This window comes from Miscanthus floridulus, chromosome 8 (assembly GCF_019320115.1).
Source record: "Miscanthus floridulus cultivar M001 chromosome 8, ASM1932011v1, whole genome shotgun sequence".
Classification (NCBI taxonomy): Eukaryota; Viridiplantae; Streptophyta; class Magnoliopsida; order Poales; family Poaceae; genus Miscanthus; species Miscanthus floridulus.
In genome coordinates, this window is record NC_089587.1 from 49,453,751 (window position 1) to 49,478,262 (window position 24,512).

Here is a 24,512-nt window from a genome sequence, read left to right on the forward strand (position 1 = left end):
CAAGGGGCATTACTTGAATGTGATTTCAGATACAAGCAAAGAAATGATTAAGAGAGATGTGTTTGCAAGGAAATTTGGAGTAACTATTGTAATGCATGACTACTTAATTAATATGAGGTTTTACAGCAAATACCAGACTGGCTCATATTATTGCCTTGACAACAGACTACTTCTTGACATTCACCTACTGGTGCGTTCAATTATTGATAGATAGACAAAATATGATATGCATTTGCATGTATTAGCAAAAGTACTGCGTTGCATATGTTGGCTGAGATTATATCCACACAACCTAGGGTTTAATAGTTTCCCCTGAATAGGCCTTGATCCAAGGTTATGAATCCGATGTATTAATTGGAAAAGAGGTATATCTAATTAAGAACTACATGCATCTACTACTATTGAATCTGAATACAGGGGCTACAACTATTTAATTGATTTATTTTCTTCGTTCATTGTGGACAAAGCATCTCTGGGTACAGAAGCATGTCGGTTATCATTTCTAGGTCTTGATTTGTCATGTTGTCTTAGTCATAGTGGTTGACAGGGAAGAAATAACTTCCCTTGTTCACACACCTCATGTGGATTGCCAGATTTCTAATAGTTTGTTGTGGCTGCACATGCATCCATTTTTATGGTAAGAGACTATGACCAACTACTTGATAACATGATGTATTAGATTGTGTCCTTGTTAGACACTATGATGCAATCATATCCCCCTTTAATTGAGTATGCGCATATTTCTAGGTTTTCATAGTTTTGGCTTGTACACTCATAACGATACCATTAGTGCTTTAAGCCATCACCTAGATATGTTTTTGGATACCGTCATACAGTTACAACCCATCTTTGCACATTCAGTGAAGGGCATCTGCATCATGGACCACACATGGAAAATTTCTTTACACATTCTTTTGAGCAAGGATTAATGTAATGATAGTTTTCACATAATTAGCTATCACCAGGAGACACAAAAAAAGAGTAACACTGAAACCTATATAAAAGAATATAATCCTAAAACAGTTTATCGGTGAAACAATTGTCTAATACTCGTTCCCTATTATATACTGATCGAGTTAGTGTCAATATGTCTGCTCCTCCAGCAATCTACAACGAACATAAACACCAATGCTTCCGAAAATGTGTATGCTTCCTGCTGTAGAACTCAGAAAATTGTGTAGTTTGAGAATAAGTTCACAAGATTGTCTAATGCTTCAGGGTAAAATTTCCTTGCAAACAAATAGCATGGTCTCTTGAGTCCATTCCACAGGCAAGGCCTCTGCAAGAGATCTTTCTGCAGTCAACAACAAGAACATAAGCATTGGACGTCCAGTGTTTCTCCCAATAGTTAAGTTGACATCAAAGAAAACACAATTACTCCACGCAGGTTGCAACTGAAAAGAGAACGTGGGCTGAAGATTTTTTAAACCACACACCAAAGAAAAAATGGGAGAACAGATCTCTCTCACTAGGAATCAAAATAAAAGTATGACACATGAACTTCAGGCAATGATGAGTGTGCACTTTGCTTGATTTGCAGCTTGACGGAACTGATAGGACTATACACTTCAGAGCCTAATAGTAGTTTACCGTAATTCACTCTATAGATTGTGCACTGGGTAACCGAATATATATATATATATATATATCCTATCCCAACTTATCATGTGCAAATAATGCAACATATATGATAAATTGAAAAACAACATGGTAGTATAATTAATTCAGTAAATAAATGCAATTTTCAGGCTTGTCTTTCAAATAAATCATCAATGATTAAATTAATTCAGATAGCACGGGAGGAAGAGACCTTCTCATCACTGGTGATGTGGTAGCTCACATCAATTGACTGCAGCAAAATGGAAGTTAGAGGCATAAAAGGATCATATTTATCATGTTAAGATGATACAAAATAAAGGTAAACGTACAGTCATATTCTTCAGGCGTTCATAAGTGACATCCTTAGCTCGGAAAGATCTGGGATGCCACTTTCCTTCAGACCAATCAACGTAGGTGACTGACCAGTTAGCAATGCCAGCAGGGTCCATCATCTGTTCAGTACATATGACAGCCTTGACATCAGTACCTATAGAAGATATTATTGACAATCAGATTCCTTAAAAATCTAAAATGACACTATGTGGTCGCTACTAACGTGGAATAGTGTCGGCAGATAATGTTCATCTGCATAGCAATTGCGACCTTCTTCCATTCCAGGCTGCAAAGGGCACAAAGCACAACCAAAGACACAAATTATTCAGCTAAGTAGTGCTATCAACATAACAGAATGAAATCAAACAATAGTGGAAATAACTATAGGACCTACAAGAGCAGTTCCTTATTTCGAGCAATTTTAGCTGATTTAGAAGAGACTAATAGAGTGATGCTCACAAGTGCAAAGAATGTTGGTCCCGAGATCTCCCGCACGGGTGAGCCGACCGCTCACCGGCGTTCTCGCACACACACTACGGCTGGAGGTAGAAGAGGGAGGGAGAACAGAGCGCGCACACACAGAACAAGCACCAGCGTTGGCCGGAGCTCTACAGAGGAGATGGCAAAACTGAACTCTCTCTCTTCACTGAGTTACAGTGGGAAGCTATATATACAACTCTACCCATCTAATCCTAATACACAGACATGGCAGGTTGCCATGCTGCTACAGTGACTAGATGTGACAGCAGGGCTGACTTTGACGCCTGTCCCTGCTGTGGCTACAGTGCGGCAGGGGAGCCTATCGGCGCCTGCCCCTGCCGCGGCTACAGTGCAGCAGCAGGGGCGTCCTTTCGGCGTCTGCCCCTACCGCGCGTACAGAGGGAGAGCAGCAGATTACTTTACAATTCTTCCCCTAATCCTGCTGCTAACCCTAAAACCTCCACCATGCCGATCATCTTTTTCAGCTCTGTGAACCGAAGATGGCTGAGTGGCTTGGTGAGGACGTCCGCGAGTTGCCGACCAGATTCGACGAACTCGATGACGATTTGCCCTTCATCGACATAGTCCCTGAGGAGGTGGAACTTGAGGTCAATGTGCTTGCTCCGGTCATGGAGAACCGGATTTTTCGCGAGGGCGATGGTGGGCTGGTCCACCATTAGTGCTGGTGGGTGAGCTTCCACACCGGTCAGCTCACCCAGCAGCCGGCGCAGTCACATAGCTTGGCATGTCGCTGTGGCCGCCGCCACGTACTCTGCCTCGCACGTGGACAGCGCCACCACCTTCTGTTTTAGCAACATCCATGAGATTGGAGCTAACCCGAGGAAGACGAGCACGCCAGAGGTGCTCCACCGTCCGTCGATGTCCCTCGCCATGTCTGCATCGCTGAACACAGTGAGCTACATCCTACTTCCGCCGGTCTTGGGGAAGACGATCACCTGATCCACCCTCCCCTTGACGTAGCGCAGCAGCCGCTTCATCGTGGCCCAGTGATCCTCTCGGGGATCCTCCATGTAGCGGCCGACGTAGCCCACGGCGAACGCAATATCCGGCCTCGTGTGGACTAGGTAGCACAGACAACCGACGATGCTCCGATAGAGTGTTGCATCTACCTTCGCCGTGGTACTGGCCTTCGTCAGCTTCAGCCGCTCCTCCATCGGAGTCACACACGGCTTGCACTCAGCCATGCCGCTCCACTCCAACAGCTTCGAGGCGTACACGCTCTGACCGACCGTGAGCACCTCCTTCCCCTATGTCACCTCGATGCCGAGGTAGTAGGAGAACGCGTCAGGATCGCTTAATCGAAAACAAGCCGCCATCTCATGCTTGAACCTGTCGATGTCCACCGCACGCGCGCCGGTGACGATCAAGTCGTCCACATACACGCCGATGATGAGCTCCCCCTTCCCCAGTCGCCGCGTGTAGAGCGCATGCTCGGTTGCGCACCGCGTGAACCCAAGCTCGCCCAATGTGGCGTCAAGGTTCACGTTCCACGCTCGCGGGGCCTGCCGCAGTCCGTAGAGCGCCTTGCGCAGTCGGAGCACCCTGTGTTCCGCTCCCTTGATGGCGAAACCTGGAGGTTGCCTGACGAAGACCGTCTCCGCCAGCTCATCGTTGAGGAAGGTCGATTTTATATCTAGGTGATGGACGCGCCGGTCCTTCGCTGCTGTTAAAGCCAGCAGCAGACGGATAGACTCCATGCGCGCTACCGGCGCAAAGACTTCCTCGAAGTCGATGCCCTCATGCTGGACAAAGCCTCGGGCGATGAGGCGTGCATGTGCTTGACAATGGCACCGCGCTCGTCCCGCTTGACCTTGTACACCCACTTCAGGCCGATCAGACGGCATCCTAGAGGTGGATCGATGAGCTCCCAAGTCTCGTTTTCCTCAATCGCCTTCATCTCCTCCAGCATCGCCTGTCGCCAATTTGCATCGTGCTCAGCTAGTGCAAAGGTGGGTGGTTCCTCTGCACTAACGAGAAGCAGCTCTGGGTCATTCAGCAGCCGACCCGCCAGGCCTGAGGACCCTGTGCCGCTGATGATGTCGTCCAGCCTGTGGAACCACACCTCCTCATCGTCGTGGAAGGCATCCACAAACTCGGTGATGTCACTTGGAGGCGAGGCGAACTTGGTCGGCGTCGATGGAGTCCCCTGTTCCGCCGGAGTGGTCGGCACAGCACCTGGAGTGCTCGGCACCTCAGCTACAGTGCTTGGCACTACTCTTGGACCGCTCGTCACCACTCCTAGAGTGGTTGACACCACTACAGGAGTGCTCGGCAGCAGTCTTAGAGTGGTCGGCACCATTGCAAGACCTCTCGGCTCCGCTACAGGAGCATTCGGCACACATCCTGGAGTGGTCGGCACCACTGCAGGACCACTTGGCACCACTCCTGGAGTCCTCGGCACCCATCCTGGAGTGCTCGGCTCTGTTGCTGGAGTGGTCGGCACCTCCTCTCCAACATCTCCACCACCGTGGATGACCAAGTGCTCGACGATGAAGGTGCTGGTGAAGCCGCCAGCTTCCCCCATGCCCGGACTGTCCCAGTCCTAGGCCGCCTTCTCATCGAACACGACGTCGCTCGAGATAACCACCTTGCCTCCGCATGGGTCGTAGAGTCAGTATGCCTTGGTACCTTCCTTTAGCCCAGGAGCACCATCGGTGTGCTCCTGTCCTCTAGCTTGGTGAGGACCGGCTTCGTCTTCCTAACGTGGTCGATGTAGCCGAATGTCCGAAGGAAGGATACGCTCGGCTTGCGCCCATACCAAGCTTCGAACGGTGTCACGCCCTTCAGGGCCTTTGTGGGCGCGTGGTTGAGGATAAACACCGTCGTGGTCACCGCCTCACCTAGAACCTTGCTAGCATGCTCTTGGCCTTCATCATGGATCAAGCCATGTCGACCACCATCTAGTTTTGCTGCTCCACTATGCCGTTCTGCTGCGACAAGTATGGTGCGGTGTGGTGTCACACCATACCCTGATCCCCGCAGTACGCAACGAACTCCACCGAAGTGAATTCGCCGCCGCGATCAGTCCGCAGCACACGCAACTTCTTGCCACTCTCTGCCTCCACGTGCACCTTGGACTTCTCAACCGCTTCTACCACCTCGTCCTTGCTCGTCAGGAGTTGTAGCCACATATAGCGACTGCAATCATCCATGAGCAGGAGGAAGTACCGCCGACCACCATTTGTGGCTGGCGTGATTGGCCCACAGAGATCGCCATAGACGAGCTCGAGAGCATCCACCACGCGATACTTGGCCACCTTTAGGAACGGCAGCCTCCTCTTTTTTTCGGCCAGCAGTTGTCACACAGCTTGCCTGCATGCTTGATGTGGGGCAGACCTTGGACCATCTTCTCCAGCCGACCGAGCGCGTCGAACCTGAGATGGTCATACCGGGCATGCCACAGCCACGACTCCTCCATGTGTCGTGCAACCAAGCAGATGGGCTGCTCCACCTTCAAGTCGAGCAGGTATAGCCAGTTTTGGGACCTCTTCACCTTGGCAAGAAGCTGCTACTCTCAATCCCTAATCCTGAGGACGCCGTCCTTGATCAGTACCTCGCTGCCGCGCTCATCCAGCTACTCAATGCTGATGATGCTTGAACGTAGCTGCGGGATGTAATATACATCCGTCGGCGTGCGGTGCTCGCTGTTCTAGCACCTGAAGATAATGGTGTCGCGCCCTCAGATCGCCACCCTTGAGCCGTCACCGAACTTCACCGTGCCGGTCACGTTGTCGTCGAGCTTAGAGAAGGCTTCCTTGGAGCCCGTCATGTGGTTGCTGGCGCCAGAGTCCAGGTACCACCGCTGCTCCTACTTGCCGCCCACATGTCCGAGGTGGACTTGGACGCGCGGTTCATCGAGGTTGACAGTCTTCAGAGCCTTGCCGTGCCCTTCCACCGCCATCACCTCTCCCTTCTCCTTGGCCTCAATGTCGTGCACAGATGGTCGCCATCAGGAGAGTGGCCTCATCATCCTCATCAGCCTTCTTCTCCTGCTTGCGATTTGGGCACTCCTTTGTCCAATGGCCCATCTTCCTGCAGCGTCGATAGGCGTTGAGGTCGACCTTCTTCTTCTTCTCCGAAGAAGCCTTGCTGCGGCGCTTGCCATCGCCACCGCGGCTGGAGGAGGCTTCCCTGGACTTCTTCTCCTTCATCCGGGCATCTCACTCCTCCTCTATCAGCAGCAGCTTGCCACTATCCGTTGTTGTTGTGGCCTGCTCCATGCGCTTGTCCACCGCCCGCAGATGGCCTGTCACATCCTCAATGGTGAGGGTGAACAAGTCCAGCATCATCTCTATGGAGAGAGCGATTTGCATGTACTTCACTGGCACGGAGTGAAGGTACTTGGAGATCGTCTCTTCTTCGTCGATGGTGACGCCGTGGCTCCTCAGCTTGCTGATGAGCGACTGTTGGTGGAGGGAGAAGTCCTCCACTGACTCATCATCTTTGAACTTGAGGTTAGCGTACTCCTGCTTCAGCAGCTGGGCCGTCGCCTTCTTTGCGCGGTCATAGCCGACGCGCATCGCTGCAATGGCGTCCCACTCCTCATTAGCAGAGTTCTTCGCCCCCAACGGCTCCCTATACTCCGCTGGCACAGCAGCAAGGATAGCCTCCAACACTGACATGTCGTCTTCTTCGTTGTCGGTACCCTTGTCAATGGTATTCCAGAGCCGTCCGGCTCTGAGCTTGACCTTCATGGTCACCACCCACTCGCCATAGTTGGTGCGAGTCAGCGTTGGCCAACTGGTGCCGCTGACCTCCAGCACTGTGCGCACAACGACCTCCTGTGGTGGCTGAGCAACCACAGGAGCGCCGCTGCTGTCGCCCATCCCCGAACTATCCGTCATCGCCAGCGGTTAGTCCGGCGACGGCGCTTGTACGGCTCCGATACCACTTGTTTGTCCCGAGATCTCCCGCACGGGTGAGCCGACCGCTCACTGGCGTTCTCGCACACACACTATGGCACAAGCACCAGCGTTGGCCGGAGCTCTGCAGAAGAGATGGCAAAACTGAACTCTCTCTCTTCACTGAGTTGCAGTGAGAAGCTATATATACAACTCTACCCATCTAATCCTAGTACACAGATATGTCAGGCTGCGATGTTGCTACAGTGAATAGATGTGATAGCAGAGCTAACTTTGGCGCCTGTCCCTGCTGTGGCTACAGTGCGACAGGGGAGCCTTTCGGCGCCTACCCCTGCCGCGGCTACAGTGCAGCAGCAGGGGAGCCCTTTCGGCGACTGCCCCTGCCGCGCGTACAGAGGGAGAGCCGCATATTACTTTACAAAGAACAGATGGAAAAATGTACACGAATAGCAGCAGAGGTGAAGTGTGGAGGATCTAGATTTTGGGAGAAACAGTAAATCAGTTGACAGAACAGTGAACTGAAAGCTAGAACGTAGTGCAGTCTATGACTACAACACGACACCAAAATTACTATGCTAGTCCTCAAGTATACAGTATATGCATGGAAGGCCATGAAAATTTAGATTTGATTACCCTGCAGTAAAGCCTGAATTTTGAGTAATAAAGACTGTCTGCAATCACCACCATTGCATGTTGTCGCTTCATTGAGAACCACTGCGATGTTCAAAGAATAGTATTGTAGACATATTTCAGTACTTGGAGTCCATACAGACCTCATAAATTCAATGCATTTGGGGAAATAAATCTTTATATTTTAAATAAAGTAGATTATCTGCGACAAAAAAGAGGATTCTTATTGATTAACAATGCTTTCTAGCCTTCTAGCCCATTGATTACTTAATGTCCACAATTTGTGAACTTGAAAGAGGCAATATTAAGGTCACCTGAGAACCTTTCCTGAATTCTGACTCCCGAACCTCAGGTAACATATTCTTTGAGTATCTGTAAACTCCATGTGGCCCGGGATCGTGAAAACTAGCCAATAAATACACAAGAATGTGAATGGCCGGAAATTTTTTTTGGCAAGTGTATATAAAAAACTATGGCATTGAAGATCTGTGCAATGCTCTAGGCTATGGCTTAGCGATATGAATGAATGCAGCATAGTTCAGACAGAGCATTGTCTCACCAGTCCAAAAAACTGTGTCTTGATCCCATGAGGAAGTCGTACACAAAGTCAAAATTGTGAAGAGGAACACAGCTGAATTCATTGTATGAGGAATGATTACATAGTGAGAGAGTTCTTCATGATAGAAAGTATTTTCGAATATGGGGATCACCTGTCTGAAAGCAAAACAAAATGCTGGTTGTCTATATCTTCTAGAGCTTTTGCCAACAGCCTCCTCTCTGCATCAACCATTGTAATCATACCCCATCCTACCTGCTAGGAATTTGCCAATATCAGAATCCTACGGAACACGTATAGGTATATAGTCAATGTGCAGCAAACATTAATTATCTACTCACTAACTGGCTATACTTCTTAGACAGAACCAAATCTATCAAATCGAATTATCTGCAGATATATGAATACAAATAATATTAGGAAACAATCTGCTAGATAAGTTCTACTTCCAGATCAAGCATACATGCATGTTATATGTGCATCAAGTTATTTTTTAAAATTTTGGAACTGTGGTCCCATAATTTTTTCAGCATAAATGTGCATATATTCTGAAACTGCATCCTGTGCCTATTCCTATACACAGTATGTCAAGTACTTTTAAGTGTTTCAATATGCATAACTAGATATATAAGACAATGGCTAAGTAAAATTAATTATCACTGGAAACTCTGAAGAACTATAACGCATTTACTCGAAAATCCAGCAGAAAATGTGTTAGACATATAAGAAATCATAGTAAATCAAAACATATTTCTACCTTGTGATCTTACAAATACACAAGCTCAGCGTGGCTTCATCCTTAATAGCATTACCTTCTCACTGTGTATGTCTCGACCGACAAATATGGGACTGACATGTTCGTGCTTCTCCCGTGAAGCATGAACATATATAGTGTATCTCCCCTCATGTCCCTAGAGAGATAAGATGAATAGCATGGAAAACACAAATGGAGTAAGATGTATCCCTTGTTCTTTCAAATGGTACCATAACGAAAGTAAAGAGAAAAATAGGTTCAGAACAAAGTACACTTGTGGTTTGGTACTAGGGGCAAATCCAGTAATATAACAAAATCGGATTCTGGTTTAGATTTAAGGACATTTAAATAAAACAATGGCCAATAAAGAACACATTTCATGAAATGAAAGATGAAAGATATGATGCAGCCTATGGACAACTAATGCACTTTTGATCTTAGTTATGACTGGTGAATTACTGCACATCTTCATTGGATGGGAGATTTGGAAACACCGCAATGATTGTGTCTTCAACAATGCTGTCCTGAGTGTTTCCTTGATTGTGAGGATGGAAGAAGAGGAGGACGCTCTGTGGTGTTTTTGGCTCGGGGTGTTTGGGACCTTTTATATGTTTTTTTTTTCTTTTGGTCATTTTATGGTCGTTTTCAGGTGCGGCTGTTTTACCCTGACCTTTGTATCTCTTTTTCTCTCTTAATGAAATGACATGTAGCTCTCCTTTGTCTTTCGAAAAAAATGTGATCGTTTGCTTTGTTTGAACCCGGTGTGCTTGCTTTTTGTGATCTAGTGCATTGGGTTGCTGTCTGGTGTCTTGGTGTTGTACATTTTGTACTCATTTTCTTAATGAAATGACATCATCTCTCTTGCATAGTTCGAGAAAAGAAAATTACTGCACATCAACCATCTGTACTTTAAATTGGAGAGTAATATATTTGTATTTTATTAAGTCATCCTTTAGGACGCAAAATTAATATCATGTATAAAGTTGTCAAGTATGCTTGAATATACACAAGGGAAAGTGGCACTGGATACCTTAAAGAACAACTCCCACAATTTTTCGAATGGAAGTTTGCCTGGGGTCAGGAACATAAAGGCAATTTTTGGGTTCCTTGATATGAAAGGAGGCGTCGAGAGGATCTGTCTGAAGACAACACGTGCAGCAGTCTCTGCATCAGTAAGTTCCCGGGTTGGTTCTGAGGGAAACCAGTCCCTAACAGGATAGGTATAATCCTGGGGTGGGTAAAGATAAGCCCATAGCACAGTGATGGCGATGAATATTACAACCACTGATATCCATATGCGTCTTCTTGGACTTGCTCTTGTGCGAGGAACTGTAACACCCTTCATATCGCCGAAGCCCAATTTCCACACCTGATACCACTTCATTCCTTTTGGCTACTCACATTGATGTGCCCTGCCTTCATTACTCTCTTCTTGACTAAAGCAAAAGTGTCTTAGTGGAGCTTCCAAAAATGTGAAAATTGAAAAAACAATTGCCTTCTGCTACTATAAGTGCTTCTGCAAAATAAAAGCAAAAGGAGGAGCTAATTAAACCTGCTGTCCTTTCTCGAACTACGCAAGAGAGTTGTGTACCATTTCATTAAGACAGAAAAGATAGTACAACAGGCCAAGGAAAGACCCATCCTCTCAAAACAAAATAATTGAAATAGAGTTAACTTACTATAAGAATTGAATTGATGTTGGAAGGCTAACTAGGATTTCTTCTGATCTACAAGCGAGAAAGCAATCTCCAATACTATGTTGCTTGTTGCTAAAATAATGTGAAGAAACTTCTGCATATTTGCACTACATAATTTAGTACCACAAAATAATCGAATGGTAAAAGCTAATATTTGGAATCCTATTACTACTTACAAATCAAAGGGGTATTTAAAAAAACAAATCAAAAGGGCAATTTCCTTCTAATATTTATTTTTCCTTATTAAATATATCTACAATTTTTATTACCTTAAAGATTATAGTATACTCTGAAACATATCCAAACACATGTATGTGCATCATAATCAATTAAGATGATCTGACAAACCAAGGGTTCTAAAGTGCACATGCCAAAAAGTCCTCGACACTGGCACCGAAATAAAAGGATGGCAATATAATCTTATGACAGTAGAATAAAAGCCACAAGCATTCATTTTAGAAGAACAATCATAAACAATCCTTTTTGTTTGCCACAGAACAAAACAGATGTGATTGCCCTCCTGCTCAATCCGAAGAATGGAGACCTCATGGATTGATGAGTGGCATCATCAGCCTTCTCGATCCCATTGTGCTTTTGTTCTTATAAGATGTCCATAGAAATATTATGCTGTCAGCATGAGAGGCATTGGTGATATATACCTCAACGGCCTAGTTTGCATTTCCTTTGATGTGCTTGACTGCATTGAGAATGTAGTGAGTTTATTGAATCTTCACGGCTCTAGTAGAAGTTTGCGAATTTAACTCTACAAAAGATTCTTTTAACCACCTCTTAGTTCCATAATAATAAATAAATGCAAATGAGTTTGCAAAGCCAACAGATTCCAAAAACAGAGCCATTATTGTGGTAGGCATGTCGTTGCATGCAGGACCAATACTTGTGGCTCTAAGGTTGCACAACATGGAGCATCTAAAATCAAGACACATTTTTTAGAACGTACCGTGCATGTGTTTCATTAAGAGGTTAAGATACAGTCTAGCATGCAAAACGTCTCGATGAGAAGAAAACAGACCCAACTAAAACAGATAGGAGAGAAAACAAACTACCAAACCACATGTCCCATCAAGCACACACGCAAGCGCCTCGAGCGAGCCACACACTTGAAACTATTGTGATACAATAGGCAAAATGATTAACTTGGCTTGCGACCATCAACCAGCTTCCTCTTTAATATCTTGGTCAACTATATAGGATGAATCAATTGTAGTCCTCTGAACACCCGAGCATTGTGTTCCTTCCAGATCTTCTAAGAGATTAGGATGACTTGGGAATCAAACATTCGATGCCCCGAGGCTCTGGAAGGATTTTCCTTACTTGGAGCCACAAGTCTGGCCAGGAAGATTCTGAGGATGGCAGCCAGTCATGGGATTGTTATTCAAAGGATCTGAGGGCCCTGAACCAGGTCTCTGAAAGCTCTAGATTGATTTTGGTGAATTGATGAAACCCTAAGTGCTAACCTAATTTATCAAGTGATTATGAGATAGGTAGCACATTCCAAGTGGTGAAGCAAATGGAGATCATGACATGATGATGACGATGCCATGGTAATGATCAAGTGCTTGGACTTGAAAAGAAGAAAGAGAAAAACAAAAGGCTCAAGGCAAAGGTATAAATAGTAGGAGCCATTTTGTTTCGGTGATCAAGACACTTAGCGAGTGTGATCACATTTAGGTTTGATAGCCATATTATTTAAGAGGGGTGAAACTCTTATCGAAATGCGGTTATCAAAGTGCCACTAGATGCTCTAACTCATTGCATATGCATTTAGGATCTAGTGGAGTGCTAACACCCTTAAAAATGTTTGTGAAAATATACTAACACATGTACACAAGATGATACTCTTGGTGGTTGGCATATTTGAGCAAGGGTGAAGAAGCTTCACCGGCGCCCTGTACAGAAAAGACAGGGTTTCACAGAGCGTAACGGACGTATCCGGTGGCTAAACCCAGATGAACGGAGGTCACTGTAAGTGATCGGATGCTGGTCTCGGTAGGACTGGTGCGTCCGGTCAGTGGCAGCTGTGAGCGTACGGTTTCGGTTTCATGACCGGACGCTGGCGCGAGAAATGACCGGACGCTCAGGGCCTGAGTCCGGTCAGTATGACGTATGATGACATATGCAACGCATAGGGGAGACGTTGAGTGACCGGACGCTGGGTGAGTCCGGACGGTCATGATCGGACGTGTCCGGTCGTGATTTTTCGCATCTGGTACCTTGCTAGAAATGACTGGGCGTTGGTGTTGGTGCGTCCGATCACTTAGAGCAGCGCGTCCGGTCATCTCTTGACCATTGAGATCGGGCGGACAACGTTTGAAGACGATGACACGTGGCAAGCATCGGGCGACCGGACGCTGGGGTTGTGCGTCCGATTGATCTAACTGGAGCATCCGGTCACCCCGAGCAGTGCCTAGTGAAGGGGTACAACGACTCTATTTCGTGGGGTCTTCTATTTAAGCCCCATGGCCGGCTCTAGCTCACTCTCTTGGCCATTTGCATTGACATATCAACTTTGTGAGCTTAGCTAAAGCCCTCCCACTCATCTTCATCATAGATTCAACATCTTTGTGAGATTGGGAGTGAATCCAAGTGTATTGCTTGAGTGTTGGCATCTAGAGGCACTTGGTGTTCGTGTTTCGCTGTGGGATTCGCTTATTACTCTTGGTGGTTGCCGCCACCTAGATGGCTTGGAGCAGTGAGGATCGTCGAGCGGAGGTTGGTGATTGTCTCTGGCTCCGATCGTGGTGATTGTGAAGGGTTCTTGATCTTTCCCCGACGGAGAGCCAAAAGGTACTCTAGTGAGTTGCTCGTGGCTTGTGTGATCCTCATCTTGTGTTGGTTGTGCGGCACCCTATTGAGGGTTTGGCGTGTGATGCCAATTAGCGCGTGAACCTCCAAGTGAGTGAATCGCCACAACGAGGAATAGCTTTCTGACAAGCAAGTGAACCTCGGTAAAAAAATTATTGTGTCATCATTTGATTTCGAGGTGATTGGTCTTCATTGGTATTCATCCTTGTGATTGATTGGTTCACTCCTCGACACGGCGGTATAACCATCTTGCTCACTCTCTCTACATTACCGCAAACTAGTTATCAAGCTCTTTAGTGTAGCTAGTTGTGAGAGCTTGTTAGTTTGGTTAGTGTGGCTCTTTAGTTAGCTTTTGAGAGCACGCTAACTTAGTGTAGTGTCATAGCCTTTGTGTGGTTAGAGACAATAGAAACTAGAATTGTGGTAGGTTGCTTGCATTTTTGGTAGGCTAGCGCAACACTTGCTTCACCTCATAATTGTCTAACCGGTTTGTTAAGTGTCGCTGTAGAAATTTTTAATAGGTTATTCACCCTTTTCTAGCCATTAGGACCTTTCAGTCTCCCTATTAAAGACATAGTTAAGCAACAAGGGCTAATAGTGTCTTAGACTTTTGTGAACAAATTGTGCATTTCTTTCTATTAGGCAACCCAAGCATCTACAACCTCTCCGACAACAAGGGGACCAACCACATAAAGAATTTGCAGTTGTTTGGCAACTTAACTTCCATCGTTGCTTTGTGTCGAGGATTACTGTTTGCCCCACAAAAAGGGATCTGTTGATGTCCAGTATTGGGCATCACCTATCCACTTCAACAAGAAATCACCTTGAGTGTCTGAGAGGGTTGGGCTTTCCACCAAGTCCCAGATATATATGCTAATAATCCAAAATTGCTCAAACAAAAATTACACCAGAGATGGAAATGCCTCAGACCAATCGATGATTGGAGAGCCCCTCCTTGACCGTGCTAGAGTTTCGAATGCGTGTGCTGACCAGAGCATTAAGGCTAGGCGCAATATCCAAATGGAGCGACCCTCAATCCATTTATCTCTCAAAAACAGTGTGCAGTGCCCATTGCCAACACTTATTGACAAAGAAGCCCCTAGCCTTAGCCGTCTTGTCAAAGTGCGACCAAAACCCATACCAGGCCTTTGTTGAGTCAGTGCGTCGAATCCATTCCCAACGCATCTGAAATGTTAATCCAAGGAGTTTCGTGTCATGGGGGCCGAGTCCCTCCCAACTCTGGAGGTCTGGAAGATTTTGTCCATGCCACCAGACAATGCCCACCATTGTTCACCACGTCTATGTCACACATATGGAATGCTTTGCGGATCTTGTCGATGGCACGTATAGTCCATGGTTGCAGCTCGACCAAAATGGAAATATGGACTGATATGGCAGTGAGCTAGTATTGGTGAGGATGGGACGACCTTACCTATTTAGGAACTTGTCTTTCTAAAGTAGCAAACAGTCTGCATCCCTGTCCACCAACTATAGAATAGCTGACTTTGGTAAACACGAGACGTGACTAATAGAAGAGCGAGTCCCCAGGTACAAGATAGCATGGGAGGTCGCTGATGGGACAACATAAAAACTCTAGATGGTCTCCACCTCGTCTAGGCCATAGCAAATCGGAGTGACACGACACTGGAACGTCACAATGTCCCAAGGCGACCTCCCATAAGAAGAACACAACAAGATCATCCACATAAAAGCAATGCCCTGTATGTGATGGACTAGAGAACCAATGTTTGAAGTAGGGTCTTGTATCCACATGCAGTAAGTGAGGTTATTAAGGCATTCCCATGAACATGAGGAAGAGCATCGGGGATAGATGACCCTCCTATCGAAGTCCCATGGCATGATAGGTCATGTTCCCTTGAATACCATTAATCATGAGCTTGGTACTTGTAGAGTGGAGCACTAAGATCTAGTTAGTCCAAACTCTAGAGAACCCAAGATGTTGCAAGGTCTCAATCAAGAATGGCTAAGGGCCTGTTTGAGGCTGCTCTGCTCCACTTTTTCTAGCTCTACTCGGATCTATCCATTCCTTACATCAGCTCATTGGAGAAATGTCCGGGGTGGCTAGAATAGGCAACGATGGTGGTACTATTTGAAGGGAAGGGAGCAACACCATTGAGAACAATCGGTGGGAGGCAGCAATGCTATAGAAAAGAATAGAAGGGGTACGATCCGTTATGTGTGTAATGAGTGGCAGTGATGGGTAATTTTCCACCAACTCCATGAGAAGATGCAAAACTTCAATTTCTAGAGTACCCTTTGAGGAGCTCCAAAAAACGTGGAGTTGGCCTTCAACTCCATATTTTTCTTGGAGCAGAGTTCTTGAAGTTAGACTTGTTTGACTAGACAAGTTTGGAGCAGAGTATGAAAAGTTGGAGCTGAGTCAAAGCATTGGTAATGTTGATCTTGAAGAGCATGCAACGTTGTTTCTTCATATGCATTGCCTTAGCCGCCGCATTTATGTAACAAAAACTGTTAGGTATTTGACAACCTTTCATGAAAGCGCTCTGGTTTGACAAAATCATCGTGTTGAGCCGAGGTGCGACCCTGTTGACAAGGACCATTGAAACCAATTTCCTGAATCTGTGGATGAGACTAATGGGATGGTAATCACCAATCCCCTTTGGTTCTGAGGATTTAGTAGTAGTATCTAGAGTTCACCATTCATCAGATATAGGTTGCACGCATCCAGTTTGATAACCAACCAAGCGAGGTCGTAGAAGTGACCAATAAAGCCATGGCTAGGGCCTAGGGGTATTGTCCGATGGTATCTCATGAATGATCCCAAAATCTCGTCCTCAGTGAAGGGGGCATTGAGCTTAGAGAGGTCAAGTGATGGGAGTATTGTTGGACAATAATCTCGTGGTTCGCTTGACTCAACTCGATTTTGGCTTGGCTCGCCCCAGCTTGTTTACATTTTCTAACTAGCTGAGCCAACAATTTAGCTCATTTATATCTATATCTATATCTCTTATTTTTCAATCTCCTCTAGTATTCTATCTCGTTATGCAAACTATCCACGTCAGCATCCACTAGCACGTAATATGATAGCACACTAGCACATCACATGCGAGCTGCCAACATCAGCATCCACTAGCACATAATTATGATAGCACACTAGCACATCACTTGTTGTTATGTCTTCATTTAAGCTATTCACATCAATAATCCATTAACATGCATTTAGTTATCCACATTAGCAAGCTACACCATTGACTAACATACACTATGATATTACCACTACAATAAATTTAACGGAGGTGGGCGATTTTGATTTTTGGAGGCGGGCAAAGGCAACCGCCTCCATCAAAAGGTCACGGTTAATCCGTGAACAATGGAGGCGGTTGCCTTGCCCGTCTCGGTTAATCGATTAACTGATGCGGCCGCCATGCAAATGTCCGCCACAATTAATGGATTAAAAAAACAAAAAAAGCCTAGAGCCCACCGGCGAGCCCGTTTCAGAGCCCACCAGCGAGCTTGCTTGCTCCGCACGGCCCCACCGCTGCCGCATCCCCGCGTGCTGCCGACGCAAGCCGAATCCGACGTCCCCTTGCCGAGACGCCGCCAGATCAGGCGTCCCCACGTCGTGGCGCCACCGTAGGGAGGTGGCTCCCCTGCACCACCACCGGATATCGCTAGGTGAGGAGGGAGGTGCCCCCCCCACGCCACCACCGGATCCGCACCGTAGCTAGCGGAGGGAGGTGGGAGGTGGCTCCCTCATGCCGCCACCGGATCTGGCCGAGAGAGTAGGCCCCGCCCCTGCTCCATCGTCGTCGGGATCGGATCTGCCTGGGGAGAGGCCCCGTCCACCGCGCCCTCACTCACCGCCTGGGAGGGGCCCATGCCACCGGAGGGAGAACATAGAGGGAGAGGAGAGGGAGTCTGGGGCACTATTTGGGAGAGGGGCGCCGCGCTCGGGTCGGGAGGGGAGGGGTGATGAGGACATGAAACTCATGCATGGAATGGAGGGGTAGGAGCCCAGCAAGGGTTTTCAAGTCAAGAAGGAGGTCCAAGGCTAATTCGATTCGAATCCCCGAGGTGGAGGCCCAAAGCAACTCAAGTTCGAGTCTGCCTCGGCCTCCAAGACCAGTCTGCCTTAAACTGGTCACTCAGGACACATCCGGACTCCGTTTTCGACGATCCACATATGGTTGGAAAGATAATTTGATAAGGAAGCCAATCCAAGTGGTCTCACATCAAAAGACCTTCGGAATCAACAGGAATCATCGAAACAAGTCAGCATCTAGAATCTACCAGGTACTGTGACACTGTCTTTTGGTCCGTTGGACCGTGTATCGTGTTTGGGCCCATTAGGGGGGGCGCCCAGGGGGTGATGCCCAAGACTCTATAAATAGCAGTCGTCGCTCTCCTTAGGGTTTGGGCTTTGTTTAGTTCTTGATTTCCTTGTGAAACAGACATCGTTTTGCTGCAACTGTATCGCTATGGCTGCTTGCTGTGAACCAGAACCCTAGTTCTTGATCTTATTCGCCTGTGGCGATTAGTCCTTTCGAATAAAGACTTGAACTCCTTCTTGTTATCATAAGCCTCATATTTATTTGCAATTTTAGATTGCGTTCATCACGTTCTTTCTTGTGTTCTTGATTCGCTTGCAGGAAAGCCTTCTCGGCGAGGTCAATCGCGTTCGCGTGGTTGATAACCAACGGAGCAGTGGTGTAACGGTTGCGGGGGTTCGAATCAGCCTTGGTTCATAGCCTAGATTATGAACATCGAGTCTTCACCAATTGACGCTATCATATCTTTCGGAAGATCGGGTCTTGTCTACATCAAGTGGTATCAGAGCCCTTGTTGCCCGTTAGGTATAACTTTGTTTTTTCCATTAGATTGTTATTGTTTTTGCATTACCTATAGTCCACAAAAAGCCAAAAAAACCACCGCCACCTATTCCCAGTCCTATAGCCTCGTTGTGCCATGTAATTTTATCTCTGTTTCGTGTTGTTGAGTTTGTGTCCTAGGGCAAGTTCTGGTTGCTGGTTTTAGATCGTTTTTAGTCCAGTTTGTGTTTTCCCTTTGTTTTTCATCATAATCCGTGAACACCTTCAAGTCTTGCTGTATTTCCTTTATATCCATCAAACTCTAGTCCACGCCATCTAATTTGTTACACTTGTCTTCACTGTTTCCATCAAATCCTTGTTGTCGTGATTAATTTTGCGCGCATTGTTCTCGTTTTGTCCTCTAATTCGGAGTCAGTTCGTAAAACTGGTCTAGTTTTCGTATACGAACTCGGATTTCGACGTTCCATATATCAAAATCAATCAAAAAAATTTTTGGATCCGTCTGTCCCCTGCTTTGTTGGGTTCGGAAATTTTTATTTTGGCCAAAAACTGGTCACAAGATCATATTTTTGTGGTCACAAGCTTTTTATCGATTTTGAGCACATCTTCTGAAATTTCCACATGGCACGCCTTTTACTTGTTTAAGCTCATATTTTATGTGGTTCCTTCTTTTGTGCTCCTAAGTGAAGAAAAAATATAAAAAAAGAAAAAGTCGAAGAATCCCAAAAAACAACGACAGTCCAAAAATAGAGAAAAAAGAGAGGGGCAAAAGTGGAACGATATCTAGAGGAGCACATAGAGAGCGTTATTTGAGCTGTGTTTGTGTGTGCTAAATTCTGCCTTGTTCCTAATCATATTCCTACCATTCACATCACTTGATACATCTAGTACTTGGAACATGAGTAGGCCAGCAACTAAGATAAGTACTCGGGATATTTATTCAGCTTTGCTATTTAGTTGCGAATATTTTTATTCCTTGCTATTATATTGTGCCTATCCAAGCTCTATTTTCTTCTAACTAAGTACAGGTTCACCTTGCAACTGTTACACTTAAGCTACAACGGTATCACAGTCACCGACCGATTGCACCACATGTTGCTTTGGTAAGAACACTTTGTAAGACCGTGATAAGACGCTTGAGAGTTGAGTGCCTTGTTTTTTCTTGTCCACAACCTAAGTTGTTGATAGGGATAATACTTTTGTGTTGTCTTTTGTTGTCTTCTAACAATGACACGTTGTTTGTATCCATCGACTTATGATGGTATAGGTGTTGATGAGTACATAGAGTGGGAAATTACCATCGATAACATATTTACTACTCGTTTTATGTATCCAAGGAGGAAGTTAAAAAATGCAGCTAGTGTTTTACGACATTCTGCTTTATCTTGGTGGGAGTCTTTAGATCCTTATGATAAACCTCAAACTTGGAATGATATGAAACTCCTTATGCGAGAAACCTTTGTTAATCCATCTCCTGTTTTGACTTTATATGCTGAGATGCACTATTTAGAGGAAGAGTCTGTTGTTATTCCTCTTGCTATGACTAATCTTCTGTAGGATAATGTACATAAGAGAGAGGATGACATGGAAGAAAATGAGGAGCTCACAACCTCATATGCAAATTCAGAACCATTACTTCACAATGCACCTATTACTCCTGCTGAGAACACAGGTAATGACCATGGTGCTATACTCACGGAAGGTGAGAATTATTTTAATGTACTAAATTCTTCCACAAACCATGTTATCATAGAGCAATTGTTAGTGGAACCCTCTCTTGATTTATCTCCGTCCCATGATAATTTGCTTGAAGCTCCTTGTGATAAAGATGAATTGGTTGATGATGCCTCAGTTTTTCATGTTTTGGAACCAGTCACTTGTGCTGAAAATAAACATGTTATTCATATTGCTACTAAAACTGATGAGTCCAAACTGTTGTCTTCTTTACATACTTTGGGTTACATTAAATTTGATGTTTTGTTTAACCTAGATTGTTTGGAGGAGAGCCTATTTAAATATGCTGATTTGTCTTGGTTTTCTAAACATACATATTATGTTATTGGCAAATATAACAACAAGGGACAATATATGATACATCGAGTATACATTTGTAGTAATATGAATTCTCCTTTTGTTGTATAAGATTATGATCGTTTAGAGGGCAGCCATAATAATATAAACATTTTCTCATGTTCCTTAGAGAAACAAGTTCACTTCCAAGAAGGGGAGTATTGTTGGTTGCTACCTATGTCTGCTACCATCTAATCCTGTATTGTCTTTGGCTAATTCTAATCTTTTGCAAGATAGTGTTGACATACATCGTGTGCATTTGGATCATGGAGTCTACATGCTTGCTGAAATTTTTATGCGAGATGACATGCTAGAAACTTGGAAACATGGTCACGTTTATTCTCACAATTATTTTAGTTCTCTTTGTCTTCGCAACCCCGTTCTCCTTTATATTGTGCAGGATCAGTTTCAAGCACAATCGACACCGAGGATGGCTTTTCGTCGAGAAGGGGAGGATGATGAGGATATGAAACCCATGAATATGACCATGTTTGACGCATGGTATAGAGGGGTAGGAGGCCAACAAGGGTGTCCAAGTCAAGAAGGAGGTCCGAGGCTAATTCGGTTCGAATCCCCAAGGTGGAGGCCCAAAGCAACTCAAGTTCGAGTCTGCCTCGGCTTCCAGGACCAGTCTGCCTTAAACTGGTCACCCAGGACGTATCCGGACTCCATTTTTGACGATCCACATATGGTTGGAAAGATAATTTGATAAGGAAGCCAATCCAAGTGGTCTCACATCAAAAGACCTTCGGAATCAACGGAAATCATCAAAACAAGTCAGCGTCCAAAATCTACTAGGGTGCTGTGACACCGTCTTTTGGTCCGTTGGACCATGTATCGTGTTTGGACCCATTAGGGGGCGCGTCCAGGGGAGTGATGCCCAAGACTCTATAAATAGCTGTCGTCGCTCTCCTTATGGTTTGGGTTTTGTTTAATTCTTGATTTTCTCGTGAAACAGATATCGTTTTGCTGCAACTGTGCCACCAAGGCTGCTTGCTGTGAACCAGGGCCCTAGTTCTTGATCTTGTTCGCCTGTGGTGATTAATCCTTTCGAATAAAGACTTAAACTCCTTCTTGTTATCATAAGCCTCATATTTATTTGCAATTTCAGATTGTGTTCATCTCGTTCTTGCTTGTGTTCTCGATTCGCTTGCAGGAAAGCCTTCTCGGCGAGGTCAATAACGTTCGTGTGGTTGATAACCAACGGAGTAGTGGTGTAATAGTTGTGGGGGTCCGAATCAGCCTTGGTTTGAAGCCTAGATCGTGAACGTCGAGTCTCCACCAATCGACGCTATCATACCTTTCGGAAGATCGGACCTTGTCTACATCAAGGGGCGCGCCTTCTATCGCATCAGGAGGGGACGTGGGGCGCTGGGAGGGGAGGGGCGATGTGAGGGAGGGAGGGAGGGTGCGCCACGCACCTTTTGAGGGAGGGAGGGGGGGAGAGGGCTGAGAGAGAGTGGCTAAGAGTGAAACCCTAACTCCCATATATATACAATGAGCGGGATATCGGGTCGAGATGGGCTGCCTGCTGGGCCACTATTTTTGGAGGTGGGCCTTTTAGTGTGCCCGCCTCCATTAATAAATTAATCGAGGCGGACAGCATAAGGTGCCCGCCTTGGTTAATATCGATTAACCGAGGCGGTTGTTTTAAAGCGCCTGCCTCGGTTAATATATTAGCGAAGGCGGGCAGCATAAGGCGCCCGCCACGGTTAATGATTAACCATGGCGGTTGCCCAGCCACCAAATAACAGAGGCGGGCAACCAGCCCGCCCGCCTCCGAGGCCGTTTGCCAAACGACTCGGTTAAGTTTTATTGTAGTAGTGTAATTATGCACTCATATAAGTAACTATAAGTAGTATAATTTCATTTTAAACCATGCGCGGGCTACTGTTCTAGTTTAGTTAAAGCCCAAGCTTGCGCTTGCGAGCCTAATGAGCTAAACATTGTAAAAGGGCCACCAACATACATTCAGCCCAATACTACATCACCTCAGCCCCACACAAAGCACACAACTCACCAGTCTTCCTCTTGTGCCCTCTTGCTGAATGCTTCCTTCAATTTAAGTAGAGATTAGGGGGCCGCTTGCTTTCTTTACCCAACAGTGCCAAGTTTGGTTTCCTTACCTGATCATGTTGAAGACTGTGCCGGCAAGAATGAACTTGCCCGCATGAGAGAGCTGATTTGGCTCGCCTGGACGGGCGAGCACCTTGTCGCTCATGCCGACGCAGCGAGTTCAGGCGAGGCAAAGACGTACCGGAAACCATGTAGCCACTAGATTTCTTTGGGCACTCCAGAGCCGAGCGGAACCATCTTAGATCTTACCGACGTGATTAACTTTGTATTCTTTATGATAATGGGATTTTTTATGTTTTTCCTTTGAATCAAGTTTCATAGCTTTGTTTTGATTCTTATATATATTGTTCTCCGTGATAGATGGATTTAAATTGATTGGCTGTGCCGATGAAAGATATTGTACATATTGTCACTACCTCATACAAATCAAATTTATTGCAGTATGCAGTAGCATTGTTTTAGTCAGGGTTTCGTTGTCAACAAAGCTTTTTATTTGGGACTTTGAGCTGATATTTATTATTAGACTCGTGACCTTAACGAGTCAACTTGAGCAGACCGACAAAGTCGAGCCAAGCCAAGTCTTATCCCGCCCTAGATGGGAGTCGGAGCCTTGGAGCCCCTCAAAGTCCTCTCGAGCACAGGTTGATGTTCGTCCTCAGCCCATGCACACGTGGCTTAGGGTCCCAATCAAGGATACATATTTTCATCTGTACCACGAAGTTACTACCCACCAAGTTCAATAATTCGTTAAAGGTATATTGGACTTTTTCTTCTCAAAACAGAAAGAGTATTGTTTTTTTCAGTAAAAAAATAATAATTTTCATCTGATGTGGCTACATTTTCTGTACAAGGTAACTAGGATGTGATCAGGACCTACCTCTGCATTATTTATTACTCCTAAAAAGATGATTCCAGATCATAAGTTTTGAGTTTGCATGTTTACAATGCGAGGAGCAATTTATTACGAGCAAAAGGAACCATTATTCTGAATTTCTGATCCCAGAGAATATCGATCGCACTGCCTATGAAATTAAGGGACAATAAGAAGGAGCATCGTATGGTCAATAATTCACCTACACAGAAACACGAAATTCACCCAGATTTCACACCCAGCGATCTGACGAGTGACGATGCAGCGCAAAAACTGAGCAACACGAAAATCAAGAGCAACGGCAGTCCTCTCCTAACCCCAGACTAACGCGGTCAATCCTCCAGTGCAATGCCAACCACCACATCGAATCGGCTCCATGAACCCAAAGCAAATCGTCACAATGTGCGTCGAATTTGCCCCCACAAGAGAAATGGAAACGGGAAACGGGAAACGGGAAATGCTCGTACATACCTGCTGCAGGTCGGGAAAGCCGGCAAGGTGCGGCGATCCAAGAAACCACCGGGAACCCAGCTGGGAAAACGCATGCGATGCGATGGAACCGGGCAGGATTTGTGTGGGGATGGGGAGCGATGGAGACTACAGAGGGCCTCGTGGCACGGGCGTTCGAGGAAGAGAGGGGCACGAGAGCGGGGAATAATTGCAATGGAGAAATGTTTCTGCATGCGTGGCCTTTGCTTTGTGTTCGGCGGGGAAGACGGGGGAGGAAGTGGAACAGCTTCTCCCTCTCCTTCCCCACAGACAAACAAACAGCACGCAGCCTCCCCTCTGGCTCGGCCGCCGTTGTCTCGGAGGGAAGTCGAAAGGTGGCAATCGCAAATACTGCTCCACAGATCACTAGGTAGTCTTAATTGATAGTCATTAGAATACCGAGCAGTTTCATTTTTTTACGCTAAATCTATAGGGCGGTC

The 24,512-nt window shown here is 45.9% G+C and overlaps 1 protein-coding gene across 7 annotated transcripts; it reads right to left on the reverse strand.

Moving 5' to 3' along the window:
* Positions 1-905: 905 nt before the first annotated feature.
* LOC136471936 (glycosyltransferase BC10-like) lies at positions 906-24,245 on the reverse strand. Of its 7 annotated transcripts, none has more exons than XM_066469682.1 (13): positions 24,055-24,244; positions 11,592-11,629; positions 10,915-11,023; positions 10,266-10,751; positions 9,294-9,392; positions 8,636-8,736; positions 8,485-8,556; positions 8,240-8,330; positions 7,929-8,009; positions 2,156-2,218; positions 1,929-2,051; positions 1,811-1,849; positions 906-1,294 (listed from the first exon to the last, which is right to left on the reverse strand). In XM_066469682.1, exons 4-13 carry the CDS (start codon positions 10,617-10,619, stop codon positions 1,166-1,168), a joined length of 1,152 nt encoding a protein of 383 aa, XP_066325779.1. In that variant the 5' UTR covers positions 10,620-10,751; positions 10,915-11,023; positions 11,592-11,629; positions 24,055-24,244; the 3' UTR covers positions 906-1,165. The 7 variants fall into 7 exon arrangements, with proteins under 7 accessions (XP_066325779.1, XP_066325778.1, XP_066325780.1 ...); XM_066469681.1 differs by having other exon boundaries at positions 10,915-11,026; XM_066469683.1 differs by lacking the exon at positions 11,592-11,629 and having other exon boundaries at positions 10,915-11,026.
* Between the last annotated feature and the right edge of the window lie 267 nt (positions 24,246-24,512).